The sequence below is a fragment of the Abramis brama genome (assembly GCF_963993115.1).
Source record: "Abramis brama genome assembly, chromosome: 6".
Lineage (NCBI taxonomy): Eukaryota > Metazoa > Chordata > Actinopteri > Cypriniformes > Leuciscidae > Abramis > Abramis brama.
Genome location: NC_139968.1, coordinates 44,415,035 through 44,442,354, shown reverse-complemented (window position 1 = coordinate 44,442,354; position 27,320 = coordinate 44,415,035). Strand labels below are relative to the sequence as shown.

At 37.3% G+C, this 27,320-nt stretch overlaps 1 protein-coding gene and 1 long non-coding RNA gene across 2 annotated transcripts; both read left to right on the top strand.

The window, feature by feature from the left end:
• Window positions 1–8,184: 8,184 nt before the first annotated feature.
• Window positions 8,185–12,489, top strand: LOC311085305. The gene is made up of 3 exons (XR_014606782.1): window positions 8,185–8,232; window positions 9,058–9,243; window positions 12,342–12,489. It is a non-coding gene; the product is annotated as an uncharacterized lncRNA (long non-coding RNA).
• Window positions 12,490–15,503: 3,014 nt separating this feature from the next.
• LOC311085303 (uncharacterized protein) lies at window positions 15,504–19,550 on the top strand. Its single transcript, XM_084117771.1, has 2 exons — window positions 15,504–15,548; window positions 16,346–19,550. The coding sequence occupies exon 2, from the start codon at window positions 16,351–16,353 to the stop codon at window positions 17,293–17,295; it is 945 nt and encodes a 314-aa protein (XP_083973897.1). The 5' UTR covers window positions 15,504–15,548; window positions 16,346–16,350; the 3' UTR covers window positions 17,296–19,550.
• The last annotated feature ends 7,770 nt before the right edge of the window (window positions 19,551–27,320 follow it).

The following is a 27,320-nucleotide window of genomic DNA, read 5'->3' as shown; positions in this document are numbered from 1 at the left end:
ATTTATTTTTCATCTATCTATTTATTATTTTAGCAATACACTTTAAAAACACAAAATTAAACAATATTGAGAATGGCAGATTTTTAGCATAAATCAATCAAAATCTCATTTATAGTTTCTGATAAACTTTTTTATTATTATTTTTCTTTTAACTTTAGTAATTGGGTTAATGTAATGCAGTCAACATTACACTGGATTGAGATTATTTTCATGTAGCCATTGTCTACATTGCACATTTTAAGGATTTATTAAAATGTAACTTTCTTACTTTAATTTCAGACGTGATGCTGGAGAATGAGGAGAGTGAAGAGGAGGAGAATCATCATCATGTCAAAACTGGAGCTAAAACTCGCTCACAGACTGAAAGTATTTCTTTACTGAAAAGAAGAGACAAGAAATGTTTCACTTGCCGTCAGTGCGGAAAGAGTTTCTCACACACACACACACACACACACACACACACACACACACACACACACACACAGAGTCTCAAGGTTCACATGATAATCCACACTAGAGAGAAACTGCACGAATGTGATCAATGTGGTAAAACATTTTTGAGGGCTTCAAACCTGAAGATCCACCTGACAGTTCATTCACAGGAGAAACCACATTCATGCTCTTTGTGTGGAAAGAGTTTTTCACGTCTGCAGAGTTTAAAAGGTTTAAAAAAAAAAAAAAAAAAAGGTTAGGTTTTTTTCTCTTGTTTTATTACAGTTATTATATTGAGCGCCTCCTGGAGGAATACAGACTTCATTAATAGTTTAATCAATTACTAAAACATTTTTTTTTTAATCATTTGTAAATGTTTACATTATAATTAAGCTCATTATTTTTATACTACAAAAATAATATTTGTAATTTCATAATGACTCTTAATTTTACAATGCATATAGCTCCAAAAGTTGGACACTCAGAAATGTTTTATTGTCTGATTCTACTTGTGTTAAGAAATTATCAATTCATAATTTTGTGTTACTCTGAAAGCCATTAACTATTATGATTGCTATTGGTCTTTCCATGTTTTAAATGTAATGATAAATAAAACCTTTAAATAAATCCTTGAACTGTCTAATAAATTATTTTTCAACCTACACGTGACTGAGATTGAATTATTGTTTACATGAACTGTAAGCGTTATTTTAGTGTATGTTATTTTGTATAAATAGTTGTTAGCAATATTTGGCGCGTTTATTTGGCATCACCGCGCTGACGTCATCACTAGTTTCCTTCCACGTTCGGCGCGTTTGTTGTGTCTTCTGAGGTGAGTTCTGCAGGTCAGATATTTCGCGTATTTACACACCCATAAAATGCACTTTACACAGTTTGTTTCAGCAACATTTACAGGGTTATTTCTGAACTGTTTTCATCGGATAAAGCGCTAAATGTGCGTCTTTTCTGGCGTCTGTAGACTGATTTAGTTCAGCACGAAACGAACATCTGAGGAAAATGTTGAAATCTTTCAAACATGAACGACGATCTTGTCATATGTCCAGGGTTCTCAAGTCTCACGCATTGGCCGTGAGACACACGCAATTCAACCAGTTCACACGCTCACACGCCACACCATGTATTTCTCACGCTGAAAAGGCCATGCCAACCAAGTTGTCCTGCAAGCTTTATATATAACGTTGTGTACGAGGCGCACGCACACAAAGTGTGCACGCACACGCACCATACGTTCGTTACTAGGTAACCAACAACATCGCGCGAACGCGCTGGGTTTGTGCTGGTGTAATGCATTGGTCAAAAAAAGTCAGCGTTAGTTTTTTTTTTTTCTGACAGACCAGCCCATGAAACACGTAGATCAGCGGCCCATTGGTTCTTTTCTTGATTGACACTGGGCTGGCCCAATCACAACTTTAAACGAGTGAGCGAGCGTGCAGCAGTGTCAGTGTGTATCTGTCAAAATAGTCAGCGAGATGGAGAAGAAACACAAGGAATGTGCAGAGAAATAGCGTGAAAAAATAGAAACAGGCCCTTAAAGCAGACGCTTTATGTGTCAAAATATATGTTTTCTGCCCTTCATCAGCTCCTGTGATGATGATGATAGTGAGGAGGATCAGGAGAGAGATGAGTGAGTGTAGAGTCCGCGGTAAGCAGAACTACTTTCAAAACACTTAGGCTATGTCATGAGTGTAGGAACCCATAACCCAGTTACAGATTATTTCCACATCTGCATAGTTGACGATTACCGCAATTCACTAGAAATCTAATGAGACGCGTTTGTAAACCATGTTTTCCGCCAAAATAAAAGCTTGATGCAGTTTGCGTCAAAATAAAAGATCATGTGCTTATCTCTTTCAAGTGTTGAAATAGGTACAAATCTAATTATGAAAGTTTCCTTTATTTTTTAGTGCATTTGTTTTTACAAAATATGGCTATTACTGTCATTGGATTAATATTATAACATTATTATGTAGTGTAATGTAAATAGACACTGTAACTAAAAGAGGCTTACATTTTTCTTTGTTTAATTGGCACACTGAATATGGTTTGGAGCTTTTAATTTTGAACTCTCAAAGTGCACCAGATTGATGAATTTAACATTAAAATGCACAAAATTTTCTTACTGCCCCCAACCCCCCCTAGAAGGACCAAGGTCCACCCACCGCAATTTTACCAAAAATCCTGTAAGAAACACGGGTATTGCTATGCCAATGCAGCTTATAGCTTGTTTTAGGATTCATCACTGGAGTATAGTTCAACTGTATTAATAAATGTCAAATTTTTACTTATTTTATCTGTTAACTCTCACTCGTTCCTATACTCACTCATTACATGGCATTAGTGGTTTTAAGGAATAGGAGATGGTATGCATATATTTAAGGGCGTGCAAAGATGGGTGGTGTTTATGATCATATAGTGGGCCAGTCTGGGCAAAAATGCCAGGGCTGATTTTTTTTGTCCCAGTCCAGCCCTGCTCTTGTGTACACACACACACACACACACACACACACACAAACACACACCTTAATACTCTAATATGTCATTTGTTCACAATGTCCCACCACACAATAAATCATTATACCATTTCGACTAGACACATTCAAAATGCAAAAAGATTTGTTTTTCCAGTTACTGTTTGGAGCAATTTGTTATATTTTTGTATATTTGTAATTTGAAATATAACATTAAATAGTATATTTGATGTGATGAATTGCTCTGTCATTTATCAGATTTACCAATTGTTATAATTTCAATTTGTGCTGGTTAATTATGAACAATGGGTAAAATGGGGGGGCGGGGGCGGGGACAGGCGGGGGCGGGGCTTCATTAGGGCTCCTCTATGTGAGGAAATTTCATGGGGATAGAAACATTTATTGCTATCTTGGTCTTTAAAGGTCCCGTATTATGCCCCTTTTCACAAGATGTAAAATAAGTCTCTGATGTCCCCAGAGTGTGTATGTGAAGTTTTAGCTCAAAATACCCAACAGATCATTTTTTTACAGCATGTTTAAATTGTCATTTTTTGGGGCACAGAAAAACGTGCTGTTTTAGTGTGTGCCCTTTAAATGCAAATAAGCTGCTGCTGGACGACCCAGGGGGCGGAGCTTCATGAGCTCGCGCTCAGCCTCTCAGGACAATTTCATCTCACGGAATGATGATAATATCAGAAACTCTCAGTAATGGTGTTCATTTCGAGTCGGACAATAATGCCTACAGAGTCAGAGTGCTGTATAGAGATGAAACAGGTATAGTTTAGTAGTTTAATTATGGTTATTATAACGTATTTGTCATCTGCTTGTATGTATCCATTATTTATTAATAGCCTACAAGTCTGCTGTTTCGGACCAGGTCCGAATGATGATCAAACACATACTGATGAGTTTAATAAAGTTTATTGTACATCACACAAAAGATGAAGCGTCAGTTTTACTTCAGAAAATCACCATAAGAGCTGAGTAAACAGTAAGTTATAAGAAGTGCACAAGTACATAAACGAATTTCGGTAGAGTTGAGGGAGCATTCCTGTGGGCGGAGGTTAGTCAAAAAACGGTTCTAGTGACGTCATTAAAGAAGGAAGTAGAGGGATGTAGTCCAAACGGGCCGTTCGATGTAGGCGACTTCTGTTAAATAAAATATCTCGCTTGGCATTGAACTTTGAGCTTTATAATTTTACAGATATTATTTATGCTCTAACAGCAACATTACACACTAACTAAAGTTTGAAACATGGGATCACGAAGAACGGGACCTTTAATGTGGCAATAAATTAATGAATGATATAATTAGTTATGTAATGACTGTCAATGACAGGAATCAGAAAAAACAAACTCTAAAAATGGGTGTTAAAATGTTGTAGTTTGTATGTTTGTGTCAGATGTGAAAAGTAATACTACAGTCTAAGGGTATATATCTGAACTACTGGCTACCACAGAGACCCAAAATTACCACAGAATAACTATAATTCCCAAAGTTTATAGTGCAAATACAAACAATAATGTCTGTCAACATATGAATGAGACGTGCTGCCACTTCCCATGTTTTTTAATGGAATTATTATTTTCCTAATGCTCACATCAGTTCACAAATAAATGATAGAATATTCCCATAAGCCTTCAATATACTTCATTTATGGTGTCAATTAATAAAAATGCATTAAAATTATGAATTTATTTTCATTTCAGGCCTGATGGAGGAAAATGAGGAGATTGGAGAGGAGAAACATCATGTCAAAACTGAAGAAGAAACTCCCTCACAGACTGAAAGTATTTCTTTGAAAATAAGAGACAAGAAATATTTCATCTGCCATCAGTGTCTGAGTAGTTTCACACGACAAGAAGCCCTTCAGGAACACATGATCATCCACACTGGTGAGAAACTGCACGAATGTGATCAATGTGGCAAAACATTTTTGTGTGCTTCATCCCTAAAGAGCCACCTGAGAGTTCATTCACATGAGAAACCACATTTATGTTCTGTGTGTGGAAAGAGTTTTAAATACAAACTAAGTCTTGAGATTCACACAAGGGTCCACACTGGAGAGAAACCGTTCATATGTGATCAGTGTGGGAAGGGTTTTAGACGATCATCAAACCTTCAGGAACACATGAACATCCACACTGGAGAGAAACCGTACGAATGTGATCAATGTGGCAGAAGATTTTCGAGGGCTACAGGCCTGAATACCCACATGTTCGTTCATTCACAGGAGAGACCACATTCCTGTTCTTTGTGTGGAAAAAGATTTTCACGTCTGCATGATTTAAAACTTCATCAGAAAATACACACTGGTGAAAAAGCTCATAAGTGCTTTGAGTGTGGGAAGAGTTTTATTAGAGCTGAAGATTTAAAACTGCACTGGAGGACTCACACTGGAGAGAAACCTTACAAGTGTTCACACTGCGACAAGAGATTCCGTCGGTCAGAACATGTGAAAACACACGAGAGGATCCACACTGGAGAGAAACCGTATCACTGCACTGCATGTGGGAAGAGCTTCACTCAGATATCTTCTCTACTCAGCCACAATAAATACAATCACAGAAAGTAGATCATCTTCAGATCCAGCACTTTCAGGTCTAATGCCGCATCCTCACCGAACGTGACACAATAATACCATCGAGCAATAACATCTCTTCAAAATCTGTCCTAACCAGCCACAACGAGCAACAGGACAAAAACATCATCTAAATTTGTCACAGTGAATAAAGTTAATCTTCAAGACCAGCAGTTTCTACTGTGAGATTCAGATCAAAGAACATCATCTAGACGTTTCATTCTTGTATATAATTTTGCTTCATGGTATAAATAAATATCATTATACTTTATTATGAGTTAAATGTCATGTCAATTTTTTATGATGCATTTTTATCGTAGTTTGTTTATACTTTTATAAAGGAAAATATACAGATTTTTTTACAGTTTCAAACTGTTCTTGTTATTTTTCTTTTTTTTTTTGTAGAGAGATCTGTCACATTTGTTTACACTTTGTATTTTACAAGCTAACTTTCATTGTTCATTTTCTGTCGACTTATTCTTCTTGCATCAATAATAAATAATTTCATAATTTTAGTTACATTTAAGCCATTAAAATATCGTGATTGCTTTGGGCTTTAAATTTCTCGATAAATCTTTTAAATGTCTAATATATTTCATGCCTGAGATTGAACGGACTGCTGTCTGTCTACGTCTGTAACCGTTTTTTATTTTTGTTTGATATGTTTTATTGATCTCTTGCTGTTTTACACAGTATTTGGCGAGTTTTTGATAATCTAACGTTGATTTCGACTCGCGGTGATGACGACCACCAGCGCGCGCTCCTTCAGTCAGTCAGTGGTGTCGAGTCTTCTGAGGTGAACAGTTTGCGCGCTTTCGCAGTTTAAAGGGGAACTAAACCCCTGGTCAGAGCCTGACTCCACCCACTGTCAATATTTGAAAAATGCTAGAAAAGTGGGCAGACCCCAGCGGAGATAGAGGGGACGAACCGTGAGCGGGGGGGCGTGCACCTGAGACCTGCTGTCAGACTCTCTAAAATGGAGAGTGACTCACAGGGTCGCAAGACGACGAAAAGTACATGCATCTGATGAGTTTTATCAGAGCCCGTCATTCTCTGGTTTTATCGAGTTGATGTCAATAGCGCGCGCTCTCTGTAGGCATATTCATATTTTGCCGCTATGTGAAAAAAATCCAGCAAAATGCGCAGACGCGTTTGTCGACCCCAGAGGATTAACTTTAGCCTAACCATAAATTGTGATTAAAATATATATGATCACTCACATCGTCAAGACGCCGCTGCGGTGGTGGAGTCCATGCAGGAGCAGTGTTTGGCACTGCGTCGCTTTTCAGCGCGAACTGTGTGGAGAAGCCCATGTCCACCTCTATTGCGTTGGAGAAGCAATCCCGCGTAAAATGCAGGTTTCACACTCACGGTCTTCCAGGCCAAGTGCATGCAAACACTGGCGCCTAATTTCCAAGTCTGCTGGAAAGCTATGCAGTCCAGCAGTGTTGTTGCAACCAGCAACACTACACCTACGTACCTTCCAGACCACTGTACAATACAGATAAATCTACGCTAGCTCATACCAAGGGTGTGGTGAGCTCGTACCAGGGGCGTGGTGAGCTGGAACCTGCTTACATCACCTGCCACCGCTTACGTCACTTGCCACCGCAACATCCAATAGGAAAATTCAACTGCAGTAGCCACCGTTCAACCTTAAGAGGGCAGCACTCAGACGTTTTTACACCATATATTGTAAAATTAAAACACTTTATACCCAAATGTCAAAAAAGTTACTTGAATCAATGAACAGCACTAATAAAGCCTCATTCTTACAGATCATTAACTAAAAAAAGTTGGTTTAGGGTTTAGTTACACTTTAAAGAATTACGCGGTCATTTCTGAACGGTTTCCATCGTGTTCGGCGCTATTCGTGTACACCAAAGAAAGAAGAAATCAGTTTCACATACAAAACGGTAAGATGTTAGCGAACTGCCTTGTTGCCATGAACGGGGTTATTAGGAAATATAACTAAATGTTTGATAAAGATGGGTGTCATTAGTGTATGACTTTATATAACTGCTTTTTTTCTGTATCATTTGAGAAATAATAGTATGGGAGAGCCGGGACATTTGAAACACTTTTCAGATAAATTAAAACAGGCAGCCAAAAACAATACTAGCGGGTACAAACTACAACGTTTTTTTTTTTTTTTTTTACGTGAATTTTCTGTGAAAATCATTCCAAAAACAATCGCAATTTCTTCCTGCATATCATCCGCCATGCTTATTCTGAAGTCACGTGCTTATTCTTCTGAACATCATTTGTAAATGTTTACATTATAATTAAGCTCATTATTTTTATACTACAAAAATAATATTTGTAATTTCATGACTCTTAATTTTACAATGCGTATAGCTCCAAAAGTTGGACACTCAGAAATGTTTTATTGTCTGTTGATTCTACTTGTGTTAAGAAATGATCAATTCATAATTTTAGGTAACTCTGAAGCCATTGACTATTATGATTGCTATTGGTCTTTCCATGTTTTAAATGTAATAAATAAAACCTTTAAATAAATCCTTGAACTGTCTAATAAATTATTTTCCAACCTACACATGACTGAGAATGAATTATTGTTTACATGAACTTTAAGCGTTATTTTAGTGCATGTTATACATGTTATTTTGTAAATAGTTTACAATATTTGGCGCGTTTATTTGGCATCGCCGCGCTGACGTCATCAGTAGTGTCCTTCCTCGTTCGGCGCGTTTGTTGTGTCTTCTGAGGTGAGTTCTGCAGTTCAGATATTTCGCGTATTTACACACCCATAAAATACACTTTACACAGTTTGTTTCAGCAACATTTACAGGGTTATTTCTGAACTGTTTCTGAAGCGGATAAAGCGCTAAATGTGCGTCTTTTCTGGCGTCTGTAGACTGATTTAGTTCAGCACGAAACGAACATCTGAGGAAAATGTTGAAATCATTCAAACATGAACGACGATCTTGTCATATGTTTCATTTTGAGAGTGATAGTGTAGTGTTATGGAACGTATAATCTCAAAGTTTTCATCTGTGAGGAAATTTCATGGGGATAGAAACATTTATTGCTATCTTGGTCTTTAATGTGGCAATAAATTAATGAATGACATAATTAGCTAATGACTGTTAATGACAGGAATCAGAAAAAACAAACTCTAAAAATGGGTGTTAAATTGTTGTAGTTTGTATGTTTGTGTCAGATGTGAAAAGTAATACTACAATCTTTTAAATAGAGATGATTTATAATATTTAAGGGTATATTCTGGCTATCTGTACTCAAACGTTTTCTTTTTACCACAGAGACCCAAAATTACCACAGAATAACTATAATTCCCAAAGTTTACAGTGCAAATACAAACAATAATGTCAACATATGAATGAAACACGCTGCCGCTTCCCATGTTTTTTAATGGAATTATTTTTATTTTTTATTTTTTTTATTATTATTCCTAATTCTCACATCAGTTCACAAATAAATGATAGAATATTCCCATAAGCCTTCAATATACCTCATTTATGGTATCAATTAATAAAAATGCATTAAAATTATGATTTTTATTTTCATTTTAGGCCTGATGGAGGAAAATGAGGAGATTGGAGAGGAGAAACAACATGTCAAAACTGAAGAAGAAACTCCCTCAAAGACTGAAAGTTTTTCTTTGAAAAGAAGAGCCAAGAAATATTTCATCTGCCATCAGTGTCTGAGTAGTTTCACACGACAAGAAGCCCTTCAGGAACACATGATCATCCACACTGGTGAGAAACTGCACGAATGTGATCAATGTGGCAAAACATTTTTGTGTGCTTCAGCCCTAAAGAGCCACCTGAGAGTTCATTCACATGAGAAACCACATTTATGTTCTGTGTGTGGAAAGAGTTTTAAAGACAAACTAAGTCTTGAGATTCACACAAGGGTCCACACTGGAGAGAAACCGTTCATATGTGATCAGTGTGGGAAGAGTTTTAGACGGTTATCAAACCTTCAGGAACACATGAACATCCACACTGGAGAGAAACCGTACGAATGTGATCAATGTGGCAGAAGATTTTCGAGGGCTTCAAACCTGAATACCCACATGTTCGTTCATTCACAGGAGAGACCACATTCCTGTTCTTTGTGTGGAAAAAGATTTTCACATCTGCACAGTTTAAGAGTTCATCAGAAAATACACACTGGTGAAAAAGCTCATAAGTGCTTTGAGTGTGGGAAGAGTTTTATTAGACCTGAAGATTTGAAACTGCACTGGAGGACTCACACTGGAGAGAAACCTTACAAGTGTTCACACTGCGACAAGAGATTCCGTCGGTCAGATCATGTGAAAACGCACGAGAGGATCCACACTGGAGAGAAACCGTATCACTGCACTGCATGTGGGAAGAGCTTCACTCAGATATCTAATCTACTCAGCCACAATAAATACAATCACAGAAAGTAGATCATCTTCAGATCCAGCACTTTAAGGTCTAATGCCGCATCCTCACCGAACGTGACACAATAATACCATCAAGCAATAACATCTCTTCAAAATCTGTCCTAACCAGCCACAACGAGCAACAGGATGAAAACATCATCTAAATTTGTCACAGTGAATAAAGTTAAAGGAGAACTCTGGTCAATTTTAACATTGAGCTAATTTTTTTGTAAATTTGGAGTGCTGTCAATACAGAGAACAATGACAAAAATTGGTGTTGCCTACACCGTGTTATCCTCTTTTTAAAATTTGCACTCTGTTGACTTCAATGGGGCAAGTTTTAAACCTGCTTTTAGCCTCTTAAAACAGGTAAGACACATAAAATTATCCTAACTGTCCTATCCTATCCTAAATTATCAAACTGTTGGTCAGGCGAAGGTGACTGGTTTTATTCAAAAGAAATTATTTTAGGAAAAATATTATTCTAATTATTGCACTTAAGACTGATAGCACATGCAGCTCAAATAACAAAAAAAAGTGTAATATACACTGGGAGAAACAAACAAGTGACGATCAAGTGCACCTAAGCGAGTAACGTCATTCCTTATGGTACGCAGCATGTATCCATGGCAACGCTCAGCTGTAGTGACAGTTATAACGGTCCTCCTCAGACGCAGCCTTGTGTTTTCTCTTTCGTCTGTCTAAAAGGTATTTTTAATTTTTAAATTAGTATACATTAGTTACCGTAACCACTGTCCATCTTTAAATTATATGAAAATGTTACCTTTTAAAACGTTTGCTTAAGTTGTCTGCCGTGTACCGCTGCTAACCGTTAACGTATGCTAACACTACGAAGCTAACGTTATATGATGAGATGACGACGTTATATTTCACATATATGGATATATTATATAGACTTATACTACAGGGCCGTTGAATGCTTGAATCTGATTGGTTGACAAACGTTCTAAGGTGTGCATTATTTTCAGGGAAACGCACGGCTAAAGTAGTTCCAGGCAGGTCTTGACCGCATTACAGTTCCATATCACTTCGCGTAGTCAACTGTAATAACGGAAAATAGGATACAATTCATAACAAGACAAAACATTTAGCCCCATGCGCCTGATCTGCAATTTTCAATGTCTAGCTTCACAATCAATGGAAACATGCAGTTAAATTTTAATAGATAAAGTATATAGTCCTATATAATCAATAGAAAATTAAACTGAATATAGGCTAAATAAATGGATAGTCCTGCAGCACGGATTATTATTGCAGATAATTTAACAAATAAATAATTTTTGATAGGCCTACTTGTTAAAAGGGCTTGGTGTTTCATTTATTTGGCTAGTCTACTGTCATCTGTCAATAATAGAAAAAAAATGAACGAATTAAAACGAATTGAATTAATAAAAAATAATAATGACGCACATGCTTTTCTGTCTCATTATTGCATCATCTCTCTCTAATAACTGCATTAATATCTGCATTAAGCTGGGGACACACTTTAAAGGTGAACTAAGTAACTTTTTTACCTTAACTGAACAGCTTCGGAGTCATTGGAATGGTTATATTACTTATTTCGGGTTGAATGGTGGTCGTTTCGCACCCCCCTGGTGCCCGTGAGCGGAAAATCCGCACTTGTAAGTTTGAGCCGGCGGGCCGCCGGCCGCCGCGTCAGGAAGTATCGCGTGATATCAGGTCTCGCGATGTAAACAATTGCCTTACGACCAAAAGAAATCTGCTAAAATGCTGTCATTATTGCGCTCCCTCACGCTGTTCGAACCCGAATGAAGAAGACGTTTTAAAGAATGTCCCATCTGCTTTGATGTCGTTGATCTACTAGCCTCTGGTGTCTGAGAATCGCCAACGAGTTTTTACAACAGTGTTGTCAAATATCTATTCCGAAGCTGTGGGGGGAGCTCTAGAGAGAAACCTGCGAGAATACAGCGAAGAAATCCCGAAACTACTGAGCCCTGCTTTAAGGCCGGTTATGAATGTAATTTGATACTTATGACTGATCATGCCCAAACGCGTGTGCAGCGCGTTCAGTCTGTGTCAGAGTCGGTGTTTAAAATCTGCTGCAGTCGATGAAAACAGTCAGAGAATGTGTCAGCTAGTCGTGTGTCCCCAGCATTAGTCTGCTATCAGTGGCTCAAACCTCTTTAATGACAAAAACTTTACAAACGTCTTGAAATACATAATCTGAACAATGTTTCGAGGTGTGGTAACTGTAGTATAAGCGGAATAATTGACTTCAGGCCGTTGAATTATTAGAAAAAGAATGCACACCCGAGGTATAACGGCCACTCCGCTTCGCGTCGTGACCGCATTACCACCTCGGGTGTGCATTATTTTTCTAATAATTCAACGGCCTGTCGTCAATTATTCCTTACATATACAATCATAATACTACTGAATGTGTTCATTTTGTTGTTTTAGGTAGATGCCAAGGGGAAGAATTGCTGGACTAACCCCACAGCTGACGGACAAACACACACACAGCTGCCAGCGCGTTTGAAGACACACACACACTGAAAGAGCACAACACCTTTGTTCAAATAAAATACATTTACTTTGTTCCTTACAACGTGTGTGTTTTCTTTGGTTAGCCAGAAGTAAAATAAAATATAATGATATTCAGGGGACTAAACGCGAAAGTCCCCTAAACGTTCCGAATGGCCGCTGGTGGTCCTGTGAATGTCCTCTTGAACGTACGGAGGACATCTTCGCAAACGTCCGCGGGACATCAAGCGGACTCCACATGGGGACGTTCGGCGGGACGTTCGCACAGGCCATTTAGGGGACGTTCTGGGGACCTTTTTTTGTTAGCTGGGTAGACTGATTTAGTTGAGCACGAAACGAACATCTAAGGAAAATGTTGAAATCATTCAAACATGAACGACGATCTTGTCATATGTTTCATTTTGAGAGTGATAATGTAGCGTTATTGAACGTATAATCACAAACTTTTGATCATCTGTGAGGAAATTTCATGGGGATAGAAACATGTATTGCTATCTTGGTCTTTAATGTGGCAATAAATTAATGAATGATATAATTAGTTATGTAATGACTGTTAATGACAGGAATCAGAAAAAACTAACTCTAAAAATGTGTGTTAAAATGTTGTAGTTTGTATGTTTGTGTCAGATGTGAAAAGTAATAGTCTAAGGGTATATAACAATAATGTCTGTCAACATATGAATGAAACGTGCTGCCGCTCTCCATGTTTTTTAAATGGAATTATTATTTTCCTAATGCTCACATCAGTTCACAAATAAATGATAGAATATTCCCATAAGCCTTCAATATACCTCGTTTTGTGGTATCAATTAATAAAAATGCATTAAAATTAAGATTTTTATTTTCATTTTAGGCCTGATGGAGGAAAATGAGGAGATTGGAGAGGAGAAACATCATGTCAAAACTGAAGAAGAAACTCCCTCACAGACTGAAAGTTTTTCTTTGAAAATAAGAGACAAGAAATATTTCATCTGCCATCAGTGTCTGAGTAGTTTCACACGACAAGAAGCCCTTCAGGAACACATGATCATCCACACTGGTGAGAAACTGCACGAATGTGATCAATGTGGCAAAACATTTTTGTGTGCTTCATCCCTAAAGAGCCACCTGAGAGTTCATTCACATGAGAAACCACATTTATGTTCTGTGTGTGGAAAGAGTTTTAAAGACAAACTAAGTCTTGAGATTCACACAAGGATCCACACTGGAGAGAAACCGTTCACATGTGATCAGTGTGGGAAGAGTTTTAATCAATCATCAAACCTTCAGGAACACATGAACATCCACACTGGAGAGAAATCGTTCATATGTGATCAATGTGGCAGAAGATTTTCGAGGGCTTCAAACCTGAATACCCACATGTTAGTTCATTCACAGGAGAGACCACATTCCTGTTCTTTGTGTGGAAAGAGTTTTTCACATCTGCACAATTTAAGACTTCATCAGAAAACACACACTGGTATAAAAGCTCATGAGTGCTTTGAGTGTGGGAAGAGTTTTATTACAACTGAACGTTTGAAACTGCACTGGAGGACTCACACTGGAGAGAAACCTTGTTCATACTGCGACAAGAGATTCCGTCGGTCAGATCATGTGAAAACACACGAGAGGATCCACACTGGAGAGAAACCGTATCACTGCACTGCATGTGGGAAGAGCTTCACTCAGATATCTTCTCTACTCAGCCACAATAAATACAATCACAGAAAGTAGATCATCTTCAGATCCAGCACTTTCAGGTCTAATGCCGCATCCTCACCGAACATGACACAATAATACCGTCAAGCAATAACATCTCTTCAAAATCTGTCCTAACCAGCCACAACGAGCGACAGGACAAAAACATTCTAAATTTGTCACAGTGAATAAAGTTCATTTTCAAGACCAGCAGTTTCTACTATGAGATTCAGATTTAAAAAAAACATCATCTAGACCAGTGGTTCCCAAACCTGTCCTGAAGGACCCCCAACACTGCACGTTTTCTTTGTCTCCCTAATCAAACACACCTGATTCAACTCATCAGCTCATTATCACATGGGTTAATGAGCTGATGAGTTGAATCAGGTGTGTTTGATTAGGGAGACAAAGAAAACGTGCAGTGTTGGGGGTCCTTCAGGACAGGTTTGGGAACCACTGATCTAGACGTTTCATTCTTGAATATAATTTTGCTTCATGATATATAGTTCGGTGAACAGTTCGCACGCTTTCGCAGTTTAAAGAATTACGCGGTCATTTCTGAACGGTTTCCATCATGTTCGGCGCTATTCGTGTACACCAAAGAAAGAAGAAATCAGTTTCACATACAAAACGGTAAGATGTTAGCGAACTGCCTTGTTGCCATGAATGGGGTTATTAGGAAATATAACTAAATGTTTGATGAAGATGGGTGTCATTAGTGTATGACTTTATATAACTGCTTTTTTTCTGTATCATTTGAGAAATAATAGTATGGGAGAGCCAGGACATTTGAAACACTTTTCAGATAAATTAAAACAGGCAGCCAAAAACAACACTAGCGGGTACAAACTACAACGTTTTTTTTTTTCATGCGAATTTTCTGTGAAAATCATTCCAAAAACAATCACAATTTCTTCCTGCATATCATCTGCAATGCTTTTTCTGAAGTCTCGTGCTTATTCTTCTGAACATCATTTGTAAATGTTTAGATTATAATTAAGCTCATTATTTTTTATACTACAAAAATATTATTTGTAATTTCATAATGACTTTCAATTTTACAATGCGTATAGCTCCAAAAGTTGGACACTCAGAAATGTTTTATTGTCTGTTGATTCTACGTGTTAAGAAATTATCAATTCATAATTTTGGGTAACTCTGAAAGCCATTAACTATTATGATTGCTATTGGTCTTTCCATGTTTTAAATGTAATGATAAATAAAACCTTTAAATAAATCCTTGAACTGTCTAATAAATTATTTTTCAACCTACACATGACTGAGATTGAATTATTGTTTACATGAACTTTAAGCGTTATTTTAGTGCATGTTATACATGTTATTTTGTAAATAGTTTACAATATTTGGCGCGTTTATTTGGCATCGCCGCGCTGACGTCATCACTAGTGTCCTTCCTCGTTCGGCGCGTTTGTTGTGTCTTCTGAGGTGAGTTCTGCAGTTCAGATATTTCGCGTATTTACACACCCATAAAATACACTTTACACAGTTTGTTTCAGCAACATTTACAGGGTTATTTCTGAACTGTTTTCATCGGATAAAGCGCTAAATGTGCGTCTTTTCTGGCGTCTGTAGACTGATTTAGTTCAGCACGAAACGAACATCTGAGGAAAATGTTGAAATCATTCAAACATGAACGACGATCTTGTCATATGTTTCATTTGCAGAATGATAATGTAGCGTTATTGAACGTATAATCTCAAACTTTTGATCAAAACAGAGTTTTGATCTGTGAGGAAATTTCATGGGGATAGAAACATTTATTGCTATCTTGGTCTTTAATGTGGCAATAAATTAATGAATGACATAATTAGTTATGTAATGACTGTTAATGACAGGAATCAGAAAAAACAAACTCTAAAAATCGGTGTTAAAATGTTGTAGTTTGTATGTTTGTGTCAGATGTGAAAAGTAACACTAATCTAAGGGTATATTTTGGCTATCTGAACTAAAACGTTTTCTTTTTACCACAGAGACCCAAAATTACAACAGAATAACTATAATTCCCAAAGTTTACAGTGCAAATACAAACAATAATGTCTGTCAACATATGAATGAAACGCACTGCCGCTTCCCATGTTTTTTAATGGAATTATTATTTTCCTAATGCTCACATCAGTTCACAAATAAATTATAGAATATTCCCATAAGCCTTCAATATACCTCATTTTGTGGTATCAATTAATAAAAATGCATTAAAATTATGATTTTTATTTTCATTTTAGGCCTGATGGAGGAAAATGAGGAGATTGGAGAGGAGAAACATCATGTCAAAACTGAAGAAGAAACTCCCTCACAGACTGAAAGTTTTTCTTTAAAAATAAGAGACAAGAAATATTTCATCTGCCATCAGTGTCTGAGTAGTTTCACACGACAAGAAGCCCTTCAGGAACACATGATCATCCACACTGGTGAGAAACTGTACGAATGTGATCAGTGTGGCAAAACATTTTTGTGTGCTTCATCCCTAAAGAGCCACCTGAGAGTTCATTCACATGAGAAACCACATTCATGTTCTGTGTGTGGAAAGAGTTTTAAAGACAAACTAAGTCTTGAGATTCACACAAGGGTCCACACTGGAGAGAAACCGTTCATATGTGATCAGTGTGGGAAGAGTTTTAATCAATCATCAAACCTTCAGGAACACATGAACATCCACACTGGAGAGAAACCGTTCATATGTGATCAGTGTGGGAAGAGTTTTAGACGATCATCAAACCTTCAGGAACACATGAACATCCACACTGGAGAGAAACCGTACAAATGTGATCAATGTGGCAGAAGATTTTCCAGGGCTTCAGGCCTGAATACCCACATGTTAGTTCATTCACAGGAGAGACCACATCCCTGTTCTTTGTGTGGAAAAAGATTTTCACGTCTGCAGGATTTAAAACTTCATCAGAAAATACACACTGGTGAAAAAGCTCATAAGTGCTTTGAGTGTGGGAAGAGTTTTATTAGAGCTGAAGATTTGAAACTGCACTGGAGGACTCACACTGGAGAGAAACCTTACAAGTGTTCACACTGCGACAAGAGATTCCGTCGGTCAGATCATGTGAAAACACACGAGAGGATCCACACTGGAGAGAAACCGTATCACTGCACTGCATGTGGGAAGAGCTTCACTCAGATATCTTCTCTACTCAGTCACAATAAATACAATCACAGCAAGTAGATCATCTTCAGATCCAGCACTTTCAGGTCTAATGCCGCATCCTCACCGAACGTGACACAATAATACCGTCAAGCAATAACATCTCTTCTAGGCCTGTCGCGATAATTAAATAACCGTCTGATCGCGATTATTTGATCTAACCGCGATTGTTTCAGACAACCGCGATTATTGCGCTCTTTTATAGGCCTACGGCACAAGGGGGAGTCATGGACCAAAATAAATAGACAAGCACTAATTATGTTTTCCAGCAATATATTCAAAGTCATCTGAAGCCATTCCATAGCTTAATGTGAGGGACAGATGATCAATGAACTGTTCAGGGCTCTAGAGTGCGACCAATTTTTGTAAGGGTGCGACTAAAATTTTTCCTAGGTCGCACCGGTGCATCTAACGTCCGGTTAGACAGACCGAGACAAGCAAATTATACTTTCGGTTTCATGTGCGCGTCTAAAAAAGTGTGTCAAAATTACCGGCTTGGAGATTAACTAAAAACAGTTTATGTCTTAAATGGACGTAGTTATGGAAATAGTTGGGAGAATATGGTGCATCAGTCGCCTATTAGATCTGCACTCGGTCTTAAAGGGGCCGCAGTCTAATACAATAATAAACATGCGGACGATTGCGCCATTACTGCCAATCAAACAACAAGAGAAAAATCACTCACAGCTCTTGAAAGAATAACTTCAGCTTTAATAAGCATTAATAGCCTATATTTATGATAAGTTGTACAGTGTTATTTTACATTTTATTACTTTATTAGATGCCTGAACGGTAATGTTAGTAGGCCTTCCTGAAATTAAAGCACTGTGTAGGCCTATATAATGTGTATCTTTGTTTAATGGTTTATCTTTTGTTTATCTATTGTTTATCTTTGTTTATTATATATATAAAACAAAAAGTACCATAAGAATACAGTTAAAGTACCGGATCGATAAGCAGTATTGGTAGGAATAGGAATACCGTTAATAATTATGCTTCAAATAAAAATAAAAAAAGTATTTACCTACACCTTCTTGTTTAAAATCATTTACATAATATATATGAATATGTATAGAGCGTGATAAAAAAGTGACCTTGAAATTGTGGCGTTAAAGGTGATGCGAGCCGAGGAAAAATTTGGGTGCACCCAAATTTTGTGCTGGTGCACCTAAATAAAAAAGTTAGGCACACCAGTGCAACCAAGGCAAAAAGTTAGTATGGAGCCCTGCTGTTGGACTGATATACACTAGGATTTGTGCCCTCGACATTTCTTCGCTTTGTGCCGTGAACTTTTAAATGCGCAATTGTGCAGCGCTGCGCACTGTGACTCCGTGTTGCATTAAGCACATCATTCTGCACCCGCGATGCGCATACGCGCTTTGTTCCGCTGTTTTGAAGCGTATCATATTATCATGGTTTGTGCACATTTGTTTTTATTAACATGTTTAGATTTTATTAAATTACTGTGCAGATGTTTTCAAAAATTACTTTTTGCTGCTGATTTATACACTCACTAAGTTTAATAAACAAATTGTCATAGCTATTGAATATATTTATTTAATATTTAAAGGTGTTAACTGTAATCTTACACTGCAAAATGATAACTTACAAAGGATTTAATTCATCACAATTATTTAATGAATGAAGCACAAAGCCCTAAAACAGACAATTAATCGGCATAATCGCCAAAGCCCTAACACAGACAATTAATCGTCAAAGCCCTAAAACTGACAATTAATCGGCATAACCGCAATTATTTTTTAGACAATTAATCGTCAGCCAAATTTCATAATCGTGACAGGCCTAATCTCTTCAAAATCTGTCCTAACCAGCCACAACGAGTAGTTTCTACTGTGAGATTCAGATCAAAGAACATCTAGACGTTTCATTCTTGAATATAATTTTGCTTCATGATATAAATAAATATAATTATACTTTATTATGAGTATGATGCATTTTTATCGTAGTTTGTTTATACTTTTATAAAGGAAAATCTACAGATTTTTTTACAGTTTCAAACTGTTCTTGTTATTTGTCTTTCTTTTTTTTGTAGAGAGATCTGTCACATTTGTTTACACTTTGTATTTTACAAGCTAACTTTCATTGTTCATTTTTGTCTACTTGTTCTTCTTGCATCAAGAATAAATCATTTCATAATTTTAGTTACATTTAAAGGGATACTCCACCGTTTTTTTCATATTAAACTATGTTATTCCCTTAACTAAGACGAGTTGATACATACCTCTCTCGTCTCAGTGCGTGCACTAAATCGCTTTGTCTTGCGGCGAAACTTTGTTAGCCCAGTTCATTCAATATGTGCCAAGCAGAGAAGCTAGCAAACACCTCCACGTTTTCCCTAATTAAATACAGTTACTCGCGTAGTGTAACTCGACCTAGGACGGTGACACAAAACAAAACATTGCGCTTTTCTAAGCGTGTAAAATGGATAACTATATTGTATGGCGGAATACCATAGCAAGTGCTTGGAAGCACTTCGACTTCGGCGCAGTAATATCTTCACTCGTGAAAAATCCTTTCACCGGCCCCCGCTCCCTCTAGTGAAGATATTACTCCGCCAAGTCGAAGTGCTCATAAGCACTTGCTATGGTATTCCGCCATACAATATAGTTATCCATTTTACACGCTTAGAAAAGCGCAATGTTTTGTTTTGTGTCACCGTCCTAGGTCGAGTTACACTACGCGAGTAACTGTATTTAATTAGGGAAAACGTGGAGGTGTTTGGTAGCTTCTCTGCTTGGCACATATTGAATGAACTGGGCTAACAAAGTTTCGCCGCAAGACAGAGCGATTTAGTGCACGCACTGAGACGAGAGAGGTATGTATCAACTCGTCTTAGTTAAGGGAATAACATAGTTTAATATGAAAAAACGGTGGAGTATCCCTTTAAGCCATTAAAATATTGTGATTGCTTTGGGCTTTAAATTTCTCGATAAAGCTTTTAAATGTCTGATATTTCATGACTGAGATTGAACGGACTGCTGTCTGTCTACGTCTGTAACCGTTTTTTATTTTTGTTAATATGTTTTATTGATGTCTTGCTGTTTTATACAGTATTTGGCGCGTTTTTGATAATCTAACGTTGATTTCGACTCGCGGTGATGACGACATCACCAGCGCGCGCTCCTTCAGTCAGTCAGTGGTGTCGAGTCTTCTGAGGGGAACAGTTCGCGCGCTTTCGCAGACAGTTTAAATAATTACGCGGTCATTTCTGAACGGTTTCCATCGTGTTCGGCGCTATTCGTGTACACTAAAGAAAGAAATCAGTTTCACATACAAAACGGTAAGATGTTAGCGAACTGCCTTGTTGCCATGAATGGGGTTATTAGGAAATATAACTAAATGTTTGATAAAGATGGGTGTCATTAGTGTATGACTTTATATAACTGCTTTTTTTCTGTATCATTTGAGAAATAATAGTATTGGAGAGCCGGGACATTTGAAACACTTTTCAGATAAATTAAAACAGGCAGCCAAAAACAACACTAGCGGGTACAAACTACAACGTTTTTTTTTTTCATGTGAATTTTCTGTGAAAATCATTCCAAAAACAATCGCAATTTCTTCCTGCATATCATAAGCCATGCTTATTCTGAAGTCTCGTGCTTATTCTTCTGAACATCATTTGTAAATGTTTACATTATAATTAAGCTCATTTTTTTTTATACTACAAAAATAATATTTGTAATTTCATAATGACTCTTAATTTGACAATGCGTATAGCTCCAAAAGTTGGACACTCAGAAATGTTTATTGTCTGTTGATTCTACTTGTGTTAAGAAATGATCAATTCATAATTTTGGGTAACTCTGAAAGCCATTAACTATTATGATTGCTATTGGTCTTTCCATGTTTTAAATGTAATGATAAATAAAACCTTTAAATAAATCCTTGAACTGTCTAATAAATTATTTTTCAACCTACACATGACTCAGATTGAATTATTGTTTACATGAACTTTAAGCGTTATTTTAGTGCATGTTATATATGTTATTTTGTAAATAGTTTACAATATTTGGCGCGTTTATTTGTCATCACCGCGCTGACGTCATCACTAGTGTCCTTCCACGTTCGGCGCGTTTGTTGTGTCTTCTGAGGTGAGTTCTGCAGTTCAGATAATTCGCGTATTTACACACCCATAAAATACATTTTACACAGTTTGTTTAAGCAACATTTACAGGGTTATTTCTGAACTGTTTTCATCGGATAAAGCGCTAAATGTGCGTCTTTTCTGGCGTCTGTAGACTGATTTAGTTCAGCACGAAACGAACATCTGAGGAAAATGTTGAAATCTTTCAAACATGAACGACGATCTTGTCATATGTTTCATTTGCAGAGTGATAATGTAGCGTTATTGAACGTATAATCTCAAACTTTTGATCAAAATAAATGTATGATCTATGAGGAAAGTTCATGGGGATAGAAACATTTATTGCTATCTTGGTCTTTATTGTGGCAATAAATTAATGAATGACATAATTAGCTAATGACTGTTAATGACAGGAATCAGAAAAAACAAACTCTAAAAATGGGTGTTAAATTGTTGTAGTTTGTATGTTTGTGTCAGATGTGAAAAGTAACACAATCTTTTAAATAGAGATGATTTATAATATTTAAGGGTATATTCTGGCTGTCTGAACTCAAAACATTTTCTTTTTACCACAGAGACCCAAAATTACCACAGAATAACTATAATTCCCCAAGTTTACAGTGCAAATACAAACAATAATGTCAACATATGAATGAAACGCGCTGCCGCTGCATGTTTTTTAATGGGATTTTTTTATTTTTTTTATTCCTAATTCTCACATCAGTTCACAAATAAATGATAGAATATTCCCATAAGCCTTCAATATACCTCATTTATGGTATCAATTAAAAAAATGCATTAAAATTATGATTTTTATTTTCATTTTAGGCCTGATGGAGGAAAATGAGGAGATTGGAGAGGAGAAACATCATGTCAAAACTGAAGAAGAAACTCCCTCACAGACTGAAAGTATTTCTTTGAAAATAAGAGACAAGAAATATTTCATCTGCCATCAGTGTCTGAGTAGTTTCACACGACAAGAAGCCCTTCAGGAACACATGATCATCCACACTGTTGAGAAACTGCACGAATGTGATCAATGTGGCAAAACATTTTTGTGTGCTTCATCCCTGAAGAGCCACCTGAGAGTTCATTCACATGAGAGACCACATTTATGTTCTTTGTGTGGAAAGAGTTTTAAATACAAACTAAGTCTTGAGATTCACACAAGGGTCCACACTGGAGAGAAACCGTTCACATGTGATCAGTGTGGGAAGAGTTTTAGACAATCATCAAACCTTCAGGAACACATGAACATCCACACTGGAGAGAAACCGTACGAATGTGATCAATGTGGGAGAAGATTTTCGAGGTCTACAGGCCTGAAGAGCCACATGTTAGTTCATTCACAGGAGAGACCACATCCCTGTTCTTTGTGTGGAAAAAGATTTTCGCGTCTGCCGGATTTAAGACTTCATCAGAAAATACACACTGGTGAAAAAGCTCATAAGTGCTTTGAGTGTGGGAAGAGTTTTATTACCGCTATACGTTTGAAACAACACTGGAGGACTCACACTGGAGAGAAACCTTACAAGTGTTCACACTGCGACAAGAGATTCCGTCGGTCAGAACATGTGAAAACACACGAGAGGATCCACACTGGAGAGAAACCGTATCACTGCACTGCATGTGGGAAGAGCTTCACTCAGATATCTTCTCTACTCAGCCACAATAAATACAATCACAGAAAGTAGATCATCTTCAAGACCAGGGGCCTGTACCATGAAGCCGGATTAGGTGGCTAGCCAGCTATGTTTCAGCTTAGTTTCCGCCAACCCTGGGTTTTAGGTACTATGAAAGTAGCTCGGCTTTAATCGGTGTTCGTTGCCATGGAATCTTACGCTGCACGGCTAACCTGCTCCGGGGCAGGTTATGTTCTGGATTCAAGATCTCAGACTGAAGTTTGACCAATCAGCTGAGAGCAAAGAAACATATAGGTGACGTAACTTATTCCAAGTGTCTGTTACAATGACTTCACCTTTTCTTCGAAATCCGGTGGACATCTCAGCACAAATTGTTTGACGAGCACTTCGTAGAGAAAGAGTTTTTAGCCAGACAAAATCCCCTTGCCTTTCCTGATAGTTACTTGTATGAAAGATACAGATTTTCCGCGGAAGGAATTTCTTATCTTTGCGAACTTCTTGAGCCGCACATAAAGAATTTAACACGTCGAATTCATGCACTTACTGTACCGCAAATATTGCGTTGCATTTTTTGTTGTTGTTTTTTTTGCAAGTGGTACATTCTTGCACGGTGGGTGACGCACAGAAGCTAGGGGAAAACATATGTTTGTCGAACCATTCGCAAGATGGTCCTCGCTCTGCAGGAGTACATGAAAAGTTTAACTAATAATGTTCCCTGGACATTTATCGACCATGTCCATAAAAGAGGGCTTTTATAAAATTGCCGGTAAGATATATTGATAGGGTGACATCACATGAACACTTTTTTTTTTTCTCAAAAAGCAAATTTCACAAATGTACTATACAATATAATACATGTTAAGAATTATTTTGAATCTTTTTTATTATTCTTCTGATAATCTTATGATATGATTCCCAAGTCATTGCAACATGTATGCAGTCTATTGCTCCAATCTCCACTGCTCTAGGGGAACATGAGGCAGATTATGTTAATAGGAAGTCCTATCACAGCCTTAATGTTCAGGTAGAGATGATGTGAATATGTGAGATGATTATTTTCTGTGAGATGAAGCTTTAAATTAATAGTAACTTTAACAGATATAACAATGATCTACTAAACATTTCATCTGCAGATGACTTGTGGTCATGAACATATGATCAAGTTTGGATGCCAAATGGCCTGGCTCCAGTGCTTGTCTTACAAATTTTCCATGAGTCTGTGTTGTGTCAGCGCTTTGAGGAAAGCAAGTTAAATTTGGTACAGTACAAAACACTGTTCATTTGAACTGAGATAGAAAAACCTACACAATAACCCCCTATCATGACCCTCAGATAGGGCCACAGCACCGCTTCAATGTGGCCCTCAGTAAAACCAGAGTGAAGATAGAGATGACCTCTGGCATCCTAAAGGCACATTTCAACTGTGTTCGGCGCTTCAGAGTCACCAGAGCGGGCATCACAGATAGTGGCTGTATGTGCCATTCTGCACAATATAGCCACCAGTAGAAAGGAGCGAGAAACACAAAACCAGCTTCTCCCCGATGAAACTGACCCGATCACACTTGACCACCCAGCTGGTGCAGAGATGCAATCACCATACAATATTACACTTAATAAAAGCACATTGAAACTGCAGATAGGTCTCAAACTGTTTTATTGGTTTTGTGGGATGGGAGGGAGAAAGAGAGCAAGAGAAAGTTGCATTAATAAATATTCATACTAAAGTGTTACTTGGTTAAATAAGTTATACTAATATATATATATATACACTATATAACTATATACATACTGAGATCAGTTTTATCCAGCTGTTTGATTTTGTTTGGAGCCTCCTCAGCTCACAGTCAGCTCCTTTAGTGTGCAGTCTAGTTCAAGTCTCCTTTAGTGTGCATTCTAGTTCAAGACTCCTTTAGTGTGCATTCTAGTTCAAGACTCCTTTAGTGTGCATTCTAGTTCAAGACTCCTTTAGTGTGCATTCTAGTTCAAGACTCCTTTAGTGTGCATTCTAGTTCAAGACTCCTTTAGTGTGCATTCTAGTTCAAGACTCATTTTGTACAGGGCCCTGACTGAGTCTGTTTCCACCTGAAACATAATTCCACCACAAACATGATCATTACAAGTTTTCTGGAGGCTCATCAAATCACAAAAAGTTCCTTGACTTCCTACAAACACAGGACTGACTGTAGTTTATGTCAAGGGTTTTAAATCCTTACACATTTCTTCTGAAGCCCATTGAGGTAGAGGCCTCAGTTTCTGGTCAGGTTGTGAAAAATCCTACAAAAGAGATGTGTAAGGGCCAGTCCCTTTTTTATGCCACACATTCAAATATTTGCCATAATAAAAAGCCCAGTGCATTCACATCAGCAACTGTCTGAGAACACACAGACAGAGTGTCTTCATCATTTGCTTCACCCTAATAGTGTGTGTGTGTGTGTGTGTGTGTGTGTGAATGTGTGCTAGCTTCAACAGGGACACTGTATTTCCCTGCAGAACATACTGTCAGCCATATTTAAAACTTAAAAAAAAAGTAGTAATGTATTGCACACGTACCCAGTGTTACTTGCTTAGAGGAGCCAGCACCAGGGTCAGATTGTACAGCACCTGTACTCACATCCATAATCGGCCGTCCCTTATTGCCTACTCAGAGCCAACTCCTCTGCCACAGTGTATTCTGGTTTTCTGAATTTAACTATTTATTTCTGTTTGCTGCAAACAAGTGTGATAAAATGTTCACAAAAGTAATAAAAGGTTGTGGTAAATACTCTTTGATTTAACTCCTTGAAATAACCTTTGAATTATATTTTTATATTTTGTCTTTATCTGCTGCCAAGAACATTTGGAGTTGGGGTTGCATCTAAAAATCTAAAAATCAATGAATATTAATCTTTCTTAGTACATACATGCACATTTTTTATATATTATAAAAATAAGCTATAGGCTATAGTACACATATAGGCATACATATATACATACATAATTTTACATAAATATAGAACGTATTTGTTTAACTTACACATTAACAATCAGCAATCTTTCTCCAACAGTCTTCTCTTGCTTTGGCAGCAGAGAACGTATTGTTTCGAGCTTGAAATACATATTTAAATTCATCGTAATTATGAATGATTATCTCTTGCTCCTCCGCAGAAAAATATATCGCTCTCGCTCTACCCGCGATTGGTTGTTCAGTGTCGACGTCACTCTTTTATGTGCACGCGCGCGTGGAGTAATCATAGCTTGAGGATCAAAGCCTGAGTTGACAAAGAAAGTTGATGAGCTGCATCATGGTACCAATAAAGCCTGATTGCATCGGTTTGGTTTTGTCAACTCAAAACTAATCCTGTAACCCCGAGTTTGTTCAGCTACCTTCATGGTACAGGCCCCAGGGGCCTGTTTCAATAAGGAAGTTCAACCAACTCTGAGTTAAAACTTGAACTCTGAGTTGACTTACCCTGAGATGGGAAACTCTGAGTTTTTGGTTTCAGAACAGCTGAAATGAGTTAGTTCAATCAACTCTGAGTTAAGCGCGTGCACCACAACTAGAAATAGCCATTATCAATGGAGCGCCGATATTATGAGTCACCAATCACCATGGCAACAGCGCCAGACAAAAAGAGGTCTGCATATTTCTTCACATTTTAATTACTGTTATACAGTGATGGGTGTAATTAATTACCAAGTAATCTAAATACTGTAATTTAATGAAAGGGATTACTCGTAATTCTTCTGTAATTTAAAGTTAAATCTGATGTAATTGTATTAGACTATAGAACAATTCTGTATAGGCTATTTAACATACATTTTTAAAAGTTATATTTTTAATGTAACCTTCTCCCTCTACACACTTTGGTCAATTCAAGAATAATTCATGCAATTGTATATTGTTTATTTGAAAGCATTAAAAGTGCTGTTTCTTGTCTCTCCTTGTATTGTTCAAGTGTTGACATGGGATTTAGTAATAAGTAGACCAATAATTTCTAAAGACAGTCATTATTACATTAATCTAATTACACTGTTGAAGATGTCAATTGTAGTTAGTAATACAAGTAACTTGCCCAACTGTTATAATATCAGAGGTGAAACTGGAAGAACAGTATGTTATTCAACCTAATGTTAATTTTCATGTAGGTGCAATCCTGCATGCATTAAAAGAACATGGCAGCAGCTGAAATTTAAATATAAACACATAATTCAGTCAAGTAAGGCTTGAGCATAGTATGGGTGTAGGCTACCTGACTTTACAAACGTGACATATTAAATAACTAAAGCATCCAGTGTCTAGCAGTGCAGCAGCGTTT